Source organism: Octopus bimaculoides, chromosome 16, assembly GCF_046866305.1.
Source record: "Octopus bimaculoides isolate indiv1 chromosome 16, ASM4686630v1, whole genome shotgun sequence".
In the NCBI taxonomy this organism is placed as follows: domain Eukaryota; kingdom Metazoa; phylum Mollusca; class Cephalopoda; order Octopoda; family Octopodidae; genus Octopus; species Octopus bimaculoides.
In genome coordinates, this window is record NC_142943.1 from 8,405,529 (window position 1) to 8,415,735 (window position 10,207).

The 10,207-nt window shown below is 35.8% G+C and overlaps 2 protein-coding genes across 2 annotated transcripts in view; both read left to right on the plus strand.

Moving 5' to 3' along the window:
• Nucleotides 1–313: 313 nt before the first annotated feature.
• LOC149132266 (uncharacterized) lies at nucleotides 314–9,013 on the plus strand. Its single transcript, XM_014931897.3, has 3 exons — nucleotides 314–470; nucleotides 3,228–5,852; nucleotides 8,874–9,013. The coding sequence occupies exons 2-3, from the start codon at nucleotides 3,252–3,254 to the stop codon at nucleotides 8,892–8,894; spliced, it is 2,622 nt and encodes an 873-aa protein (XP_014787383.2). The 5' UTR covers nucleotides 314–470; nucleotides 3,228–3,251; the 3' UTR covers nucleotides 8,895–9,013.
• The window catches only part of LOC106881494 (uncharacterized), a 17,314-nt gene continuing 12,882 nt past the window's right edge, over nucleotides 5,776–10,207 (plus strand). The window contains exons 1-2 of the mRNA XM_052974025.2: nucleotides 5,776–5,852; nucleotides 8,874–8,923. Of these exons, the coding sequence (XP_052829985.1) occupies nucleotides 8,897–8,923 (27 nt within the window). The 5' untranslated portion in view covers nucleotides 5,776–5,852; nucleotides 8,874–8,896. The remainder of the gene's footprint in view (nucleotides 5,853–8,873; nucleotides 8,924–10,207) is intronic.

Consider the following 10,207-nt stretch of genomic DNA (forward strand, 5'->3'; position numbering starts at 1 on the left):
CCGCCGAGGGTGGATATACTGAAAATTAAACCCATCATCTTATCTACATTTTCGGGGCTTTATTTGAGTATATTTAAATTCGATATATCAATTTGCATTATTTGAATAATGATATGTCTACATTTCGTCTGATCACGCTGTATATGTTCCGTTCTGTATTATATTCGTTTATTTATCTATTTAAAATTACGTGCTGTTGTTATCACTTGCGATCGTGAAGACGCATAACAAAAGTGGAAGTGTAATTCGATCGCAGGGAAAACAATAGCACGTAATTTTAAATAAATAAACAAACGAATCTAATATAACACGTATAAATAGCGCGTATAACCAAAGCGTAATTCATTTTCAAAGCTATCTGCAATCGGAAAGGCCGGCTCCTAATAATTAGTGTACATCGGGAATAGAAACTGAGATAAGAAAGACACCAGCCATTAAGGAATTTATGGAACAGAAGGAAGCACACAAATGTGAGTATTCGTATTTTCTGTCATTTCTTGGACTGCGGCTATGCTGGGGCACTGCCTTGATAAACTTTTAGTGAAATAAATTGACCCCAGTATCGTTTTAGTTTTATTTTCTAAGCCTGGTACTTATTCTATCAGTCTCCTTTGCAGAACTGTTACATCAAGGGGACGTAAACACACCAATACCAGTTGACAAGTGGTGGTGCTGGATAAACAGACACAAACACACACATGCATAAATACATGTACACACACTCATTTCTCTCTCTCTCTCTCTCTCTCTCGCTCTCTCTCTCTCTCTCGCTCTCTCTCTCTCTCGCTCTCTCTCTCTCTCTCTCTCTCTCTCTCTCTATATATATATATATATATATATATATATATATATATATATATATATATATATATAAAAGTGTATACATACATATACATACATACATCATACATACATACATATATATATATATATATATATATATATATATATATATATATATATATATATATATATATATATATATATATGAATATACACCTATATATACATGTATACATGTATATATATGAATATATGTAATATATGCATACACACATATGTATATATACGGTGCAGTACATAAACTGTCATCTAAATTACCCGTAAATGAAAATAACACTGGCATCTCACTTTAATAGATATATGTATCACATTTACATTAAAATATCTTGAAATACTGAAGCGTAAGTTTATTCAATAAAATTGCCATTGGCTTGAACCACGGCCTCCTGCAACTCTTCTGGACGGTCTCCAGTTGGTGAATGTTTTTCTCACAGACGGTGCCCAACTGACCTTCCTATACTGTGTAGTCGACCAAATCAAAAACAAACAATGCGCATGCGCGAAATAAAAGATATAAAATGGTGATAATTTATCCATCACCACATGCACTTTATATTTGGTGTTCATTTGCTACAGCTTTATTTTATATTAATCGTATTTCGGCCAGAGTTCTTTCGTCACACCTCTGTGACCTCATCAGTGGTCCTTTGCTTTCTCCTTTCTTTTTTGTGTGTCTTTTCTTACTAATGATCAGCACGGAGCATAGGAGAGCGGATAAATGAGCATTGGAGGGAACTTAAGGGAGAGAAAAACTCATCGGTTCTGTACCAGCACGCCGAGCAGGAACACAAGGGCTCGCTCAACAACATAGAAGTTAAAATCTTGTCCATATATAGAACAGACGCAACGCTTAGACAAATTACAGGAGCTACAAACATAATAGAAGATAAACCTAGCCTGAATAGGAAACTAGAATGGAACACTAGCACCCACACACAGCACACCACAACCTATGACAGAATAAAATACCCATAAACTGATAACAATGTTAATATAATACAATACACAGATAAACAAATGGAATTAAATAACTGTATACATTAACAAAATAAATCAAATTAAATTAAATTAAATACAAAAAAAGAAAGAATAGAAAAAATAAGTAAGTATAAACACATGAACAAAATAAATAAAAACATTAAACGAGCGTGTATAAACAGGGGATACTGATGATATAGGCACATTCTTCCAGACACACACTTACTAAACATAGACACATAATGGTATAAGCATGCGCAAATGATACAATAGGAATACGAAATGGCTGATCATTAGTAAGGAAAGACACAAAAAAGAAAGAAGAAAGCAAAGGACCACTGATGAGGTCACAGAAATGTGACAAAAGAACTCTGGCCGAAATATATATATATATATATATATATATATATATATATATATATATACACACATATATATATATGTATATATGTATATACATATATATGTATGTATGAGTGTGTGTGTGTGTGTGTGTGTGTGTGTGTGTGTGTGTGTGTGTGTGTGTGTGTGTGTGTGTGTTTGTGCGTATGTATGTATGGAATTCTGTCGCTATTATCATTGTTTGGGTCGATGCAATCGTCTTCTCCCGTTTGACTGAACTTGTGCCAAAATTTGAAAGCATTTTCGATATTTAAACATTGCAGATGTCTTTCTTCAAGATCAAGTACTTCTGGGTCTACATTATTATTTAGTGTGTTCAACGAATGTAAGGGAGATTGCACAGTTTTTGGAATAGTAAACGATTTCATAGAGGTGACACAGCTTGGATTGAGCGATGTTTCATGTGATAAGAAATATTTCTTAACTGTATAACACTCTAATTTTAGAAGGTTATAATCTTTATTTATCAGTCTTCTAAATAGTAAATATCTTTACACAACAGCAAATTTGGCTTGATCTACAATCAGCGCAAAGCCACTCCGGCGTATCTCTAACCTACAATATCTTGTCAACAAAAATAATCGTGAGCATAAGTAGCTCTATAAAAGAATCAAATTATGTAATAAATATCATGTGCTCCTGTTAAAGAATATACTAGTATCTTCTGGATCACACTGTATCTCACAGTCACACATACTAAATAAATTACTTCAACCGGTGTTTCTGCTTTGTCAGGAATACACGAGGTAATTTCCCACTTTTAGCTTATGATGCGGTGTCACCAACCGTTCCTGATAAAAAGGTGTTCCTACAGAAATGTCCTACTAACAAAACAATATTGATTTCACCCCCGTCTACCTGTCACACAAAGTTTTATTTTCATTTCCTCTCTTTAATATGTTGGTATTCCTTCATCTTTGAAACTTACAAATATTTCATGATTTAATTGTCACATCGTCTTTGATGATTTCAGTGTTTCTCATATTTATATTTTGTTATTTCAGATATCTGCACTCACTGGTTCAACTATGATTCACTGGTTCAACTATGAACACGTAATTGTGTTCCTCCTGGCTCTCTTCTCACCGTTAGTTTACTCTCGTACATGTCGTATGGAAGACGACGAGTGTGAATTTAAGCTGGTAATTTCCTATAAATTAACTATGTTAGTTAATCGTACCTTGGTACAACCCTGTAATGGAAAACTCTACAGATATGACGTCAATTGTACGGATGCTCAACCGATACCAACTGATGAAGTTATTACAATGGATGGTTTCTTTGAACCAGTGAAGGTGATTGCAGTTAATGGCACAGTTCCAGGACCAACAATAGAAGTTTATAAAGGACAAAGAATCATCGTTGAAGTAGAAAACCAATTATTTTCAGAAGGAACGACAATGCATTGGCATGGTTTGCGTCAAAAAGGAACACCTCATATGGATGGCGTACCTTGGGTTACACAATGCCCTATTCTACCAGGTCAATCGTTCAGATATGAATTTAATACTGCACAAACTGGAACTTATTGGTACCATTCTCATCTTGGGACACAACGTACCACGGGAATATTTGGTGCTTTTATAATACATGAGAAGACAAAACCTAAAATGGAAGAGCATGTAATGTTAATAACAGACTACAACCATAACTGGGACTCCCTTGTGAGTTATTTAAGTACAGAATTCGGAGCTTATTGGAATCATAAAAAGATTGGAAATTCCAAATCTCTTGATGGAGCACATTATAGTCTTTTTGACTTTCAGTCTGGTCTTGTAAATGGTCGGGGCCGCTATTATAATGAATCAGGGAAGCATAATGGGGCCCCGTTGACTGTCTTTGAAGTAGAATCGGGTAAAAAATATCGTTTTAGAGTGATTGCTGCGGGGATCCTGTACCCGTTTGAAGTGTCTGTTGATGGTCACCAGATGGTAGTCGTTGCTGCCGATGGTCACGAACTGAAACCATCACCTGTTGATTATTTCATCCTCAGTCCAGGTGAGAGATTTGATTTTATATTGAAGGCAAATAACGATGTCGGAAATTACTGGATCCGTGGAAAGACGCTACAAATACACAAAAACAATACATTTGAAGCAATTCTTCGATATAAAGGTGCACCGGACGAAGATTCTAACTCCACAGTTTCTGATTGCATTCAACAGAAGAATTGCGTCTTACTTAACTGTCCCTTTCTTTATTATCCCGAGAAAACTAATAAACGATGTTTACAATTTGATGACCTGGAGCCTTATAACCCTACTCATGCACCTTCTTTTCGACAAGGAAAGTTTCAGGAATACTTTTTAAATTTTGGCTTCCCTGGTGAACCTGGGAACTCACCGGCATCAATAAATGGTCGAGCATTCCTGGATCCCACGGTAAATCCTTTAACACAACCGAACGAAATAGACACTTTGTGCGATAGTGCCAAATGTGGCGTTGATAGAGTGTGCCATTGTACTCATTCTTTAAATTTGGAAACCAATGATACTGTCCAGATTGTAATGACAAACTTGGGAAAAGGTAAAGGATTCTCCCACCCCATACACATGCATGGACATTCATTTTATGTAGTTAAAATGGGGTTTCCAAAATACAACCGAACATCTGGAGAAATATTATCTGATACTAAAGATATTGATTGCAGAGGTGATCCGAAAAAGAATTATTGTAACAATGCAACGTGGTCAAACAGCAGCTGGGAGGGAGACAACATCCCCGGATTGAAGTTGGAAAATGCTACTCAAAAGGATACAATTATGGTCCCCACGGGTGCTTACGTTGTAGTGAGAATACGGGCCGATAATCCTGGTTTATGGTTCATGCACTGCCATATTGAATTACACAACATCAATGGAATGGCCCTTTTTCTTAACGAATCCTTTGCTCACTTGCCAGAAATGCCGGATAACTTGCCTGTGTGTCACAGCTTCAGAAAACCAGTTTATGACCACAGACAGAAACAGAAAGAGCAAGTTAACTGCAACTCCGATGTGAGTCATTTAAATTCAGAATTTGGAGTTTCTTGGAATCGTAAAAAAATAGAAAATTCTAAATCTCTTGATGGAGCACCATATAGTCCTTTAAACTTCCAATCTGGTCTTGTGAATGGTCGAGGTCGCTATTATGATGAATCAGGGAAACACAATAGGGCCCCGCTGACTGTCTTTGAAGTAGAATCGGGTAAAGAATATCGTTTTAGAGTGATCGCTGCAGGGCTCCTGTACCCGTGTGAAGTGTCTATTGATGGTCACCAGATGGTAGTCATTGCCTCTGATGGTTATGAACTAAAACTAATGGCTGTTGATTATGTCATCCTCAGTCCGGGTGAGAGATTTGACTTTATACTAAATGCAAATAACGGTAACGGAAATTACTGGATCCGTGGAAGGACACTAGAATTGAACAAAAGTGATACATTTGAAGCAATTCTTCGATATAATGGCGCATCGCAAGAAGAAACCAAACCTACAGCTTCTCATTGCATTCAACAAAAGAACTGCGTCTTACTTCAATGTCCCTTTCTTCATTATCCCGAGAAAAGTAATGAACGGTGTTTGCCATTTGATTACTTCGAATATAATCATCCTACTCACAATTTGGAGTGGGAGATTTTGAAGTCCGCGGTAAGATTTTTTAAAATTATTATTATTGTACCTTTTCTCTGGAGTTTCGTCTCTTAGTTTATGAATACTTATAACAGACTTCCCTAACTATAAGATAGTTGCTGGAGCGAGATCGGAGCCATGCGAGTGAACGCGATACACTGTAGTATGTTTCTTTTTTTTCCGAAACAAGAAACACGAAATAGAGTGGAATACATGCCTAGAAAGAGAGAAGGAGGGGAGAGAAACAGAGAGGTAGAGTGAGATGGAAGACGTTGGTGACTTTCGATTTCTCAAACATTTCTTGTGTTGCTGGAGGTCATAGTTACTGCTACAGTTGTCACTCTCTTAGTTCATCACCATCTCTATCATTGAACTGATATATCAAGAAATATATTTCAGCTTTTATCACCCATTTGATATTTCTACACCACCCAGCACTATAATCTCTTTACGTTTTGAAATGGTAAGCGTTCTGGTAGATATATTTCTGCTCTTTATAGAGGGCCAGTACCACCACACAGACTTCCCTCGCTGGTTCATTAGAGAACGAAAGTTAAATGGCTGAGACATTCAGTCTAATTCCATCAAATTGAATTGCTTTCTTATTATTAAAAGCCGACTGCGCCAAAGAACAAAAGGACATTGAATATCCATGAATTAGGATATCTTCATCTTTGTTAAGGCCTCGAAATCCTTGACTATCGAGGAGATCAGCCAATGCATTAAATCAGTTTTGTTTTCTGCTGTTGGTTGCAAATAAAGATGAGATTCCACATGAATTTTACAGATGAATAATTTATAAAAGTGCTAATAGTGTATCTTCAGTATGGCAATCAAAACATACACACATACAATAAAGGAGTGTGTTGCTGTGCTTTGCAAATGAAGATAAATACATGCTCGAAGGGCTTTACCTGACCAGAGTAGAGTTTCTTACTACTTGTTAAAGGAAAAAGTGCAAATAAATCGTGGATGATAAGAATCCGATGTTTCGTGAGAAGCTCTTCTTCAGAGACATAAAAGTGCTTATATTTCTGTATTGTCATGATAATGACAATATTGTTGTAGAAGCCTTGGCATAGATCTAGTTTGATTCTGTGTTTCTTTATTGTTTCTGCTATTGTAGATATTAATCCTATAGCTCCCACATTTGTATAAAAAACGCCCCACACACACTCACATTACTTGCTTCGCTGAATATCTCAGTATTAAACTCTTCGACTATTTATTCACTGCTTATGTCTATGTTGTGGAGGTAGTACTTGTTGTTTGGGTTGTGGTTATTTTTATTAGTTTTGTTGCTATTGTTGTTGTTCAAACTACATACAAAGACCGCGTGCTTCAATGCAAACTACGTGAGTGAATGATGGAAGCGAGACACAACCTCATACTAGTTATTCTGGTTGTACTCTTTTACTCTTTAACTTTTTTACTTGTTTCAGTCATTTGACAGCGGCCATGCTGGAGCACCGCATTTAGTCGAGCAAATCGACCACAGGACTTATTCTTTGGAAGCCTAGTACTTATTCTGTCGGTCTCTTTTGCCGAACCGCTAAGTTACGGGGACGTAAACACACCAGCATCGGTTGTCAAGCGATGTTGAGGGGACAAACACTGACACACAAACACACATATATGTATACATATACATATATACGACGGGCTTCTTTCAGTTTCCGTCTACCAAATCCACTGACAAGGCTTTGGTCAGCCCGAGGCTATAGTAGAAGACACTTGTCCAAGGTGCCACGCAGTGGGACTGAACCCGGAACCATTTGGTTGGTAAGCAATCTACTTACCACACAGCCACTCCTGCTAATTCTGTTTACAGAAGATTTTCAGTGTAATAATGTAGTGTTTAGATGACAAATGTAGAAGTAGTCCGTTGTCGACTGATTATTTTGCAGATATAAGTCTGTTTCGTTAGTGACATCTTTTTCTTGGAAAACATAACCGATAACTGCATTGCAAATAATAAACGATGAAACTTTCAGTGGTGACCAGTGCCATGGAACTGATAACGGTTATGGAGAGATACACTGATAATCAACATGTATGTACTTTAAAGTGAGTCGTGTTTGTTTGGGTCAGCTTGGTACCTGTTGATGTGAAAACTGAAAAAGCAATGCATTCAAAACAATAGGTTTATAAAGTTCTAATTTTATGAAGGGTCTTAACAGTCTTTGGATGTTAGATCTTCCTTAATAGAGATATTTGATTATTTAATTAAGTTGCTACATAAACAGGAGATAAATGAATTCGGAGATTCAGGTCATTTATGTATGAAAGAGGTAGGCAAACTATTTTGATTGTTGGCCGGAATGAAAATATTTTACATCCTGCGGGTCAAGCAAACTGTTTTTCCTTCTTAACCACACTGTATATTCAAATATAGTGTATGTTGCATAACTTCGTCCATTGTGTGCTGTTTGTTTTTATCACGATGTGATTCATGGGAGATTTGACTGCTATCACTAGATTGTAGAGCAACCACTTCAAGAGATCTCCTTGGTTGTATATTTGTTTTCGCCTTTCTAAAGCCTAGCCAGGCCCATGTTTCCCGGTTTCTATGACGTATGTGTTCCCCCCAGTTGGACGGAACGCCAGTCCATCGCAGCGTTACTAATGAAACATGAAGAAAGAGTAAGAGAAAATTGGGGCGAAAGAGTACAACAGGGGTCGCCACCACTCCCTGCCGGAACCTCGTGGAGCTTTAGGTGTTTTCGCTCAATAAACACTCACAACGCCCGATCTTGGAATCGAAACCACGATCCTCCGACCGCGAGTCTGCTGCCCTAACCACTGGTCCATTGCGCCTCCACTTGGTTGTATATACTTTGTTCTTATTACTAAGAAATGAGGTTTGTTGAACAAAGTGAAAAATCGTGGACTACATTTGAAATCGAATTCCAGTATCGCATAAAAATACATTATTGATTGAAATAATAAATAAATAAACAAATGTACGAAATATTTGAATAAATTGTTATTTGAATAGCTTTCTAATACACTTCATATTGATTTTCATTATATTTACAGATGCAAAGGAACAACCCGTGAAAATGGCAGTTGGAGCTGTAATCGCAGATGTTGGTGTCTTGTCTCTTCTTGTTGTCGTTCTTAATTTAATACTTCTAACGAGGCAAAAAACATAATATTCAAAACCCATTAATATCACAGCGGCCATAGATAGTAGAGGGTGGGGGGGGGGAGATTGAGTGGTGGAATGGTAAATGGTGAGGAACAGGAAGGGGAAGGTAAGGGGGACTAAAGTTATTTTATTGGGTATGCAAGTGCTTAGCGTAAAGTTCGAATAGGGTTTGATAACTGATGTGTAGGGATATAGCTGGAGGCCATATATATATATATATATATATATATATATATATATATATATATATATATATATATATATATACATATATATATATATATACATATATATATATATATATATATATATATATATATATATATATATATATATATATATATATATATATATATATATATATATATATATATATATATATATATATATATATATATATATATATATATATATATATATATATATATATATATATATATATATATGTATATATATATATATATATATATATGTATATATATATATATATATATATATATATATATATATATATATATATATATATATATATATATATATATATATATATAGGGAGAATTCACAAAAAACAACAGACGAAGACAGGTGGTGCTAAAAACAAATAGATGTATTAGCATAACGCTCGGGAATTGAGAAAGTCTTTAACGTTTCGAGCCTACGCTCTTCTACAGAAGACTTTGGTCCTCTTTACCTTCCCCCTCCTATATTTCTTACTTCTCTCTCCCATCACGGAATACTCAGCTTCTGTGGAATCCTTATTCAATATCATGATCCACATATTTAGCTATTCTAGAAATAGCTGTAAGAGACTCTCACTTTTTATCCTAACTGCTTTATTATATTTGCTCTCTGGTTAAAATAAATGTTTGTTTTACCAGTGATGCCAACTGTTTTGCATTGTATTCAGCGAGGTATGTAGAAATCTGATAGTCTAATCATGAAATATGTGTGTGTGCGATTTTGTGCGTTTGTGTGTGTGCGTGTATGTATTCGCTAGCCTCGGTTATTTTGGAGTCAACAACAAACATCTACAAATGATATAACTTAACACATTTAGTAGAGTAAATGTTATTGATTCTATGAGCTGACTGAGATTTCTAGTTTCTTCGTCACGGTTGGTCGAACCAATTGCCAGTCTAATAGTGTCGTCATCTCAACAAAACAACAGAAACTCTCAAGACTATAAAACTATAAAAGAATAATGAGTTGTCCCATGAGTTAT

What these genes read in the sequence shown, in the direction of transcription:
- LOC149132266 (XM_014931897.3), top strand. Translation starts at nt 3,252, where the DNA reads ATGATTCACTGGTTCAACTATGAACACGTAATTGTGTTCCTCCTGGCT. An exon ending in GGGAGATTTTGAAGTCCGCG is followed by an intron (nt 5,853 to 8,873) that starts GTAAGATTTTTT and finishes TTATATTTACAG; the next exon opens with ATGCAAAGGAACAACCCGTG.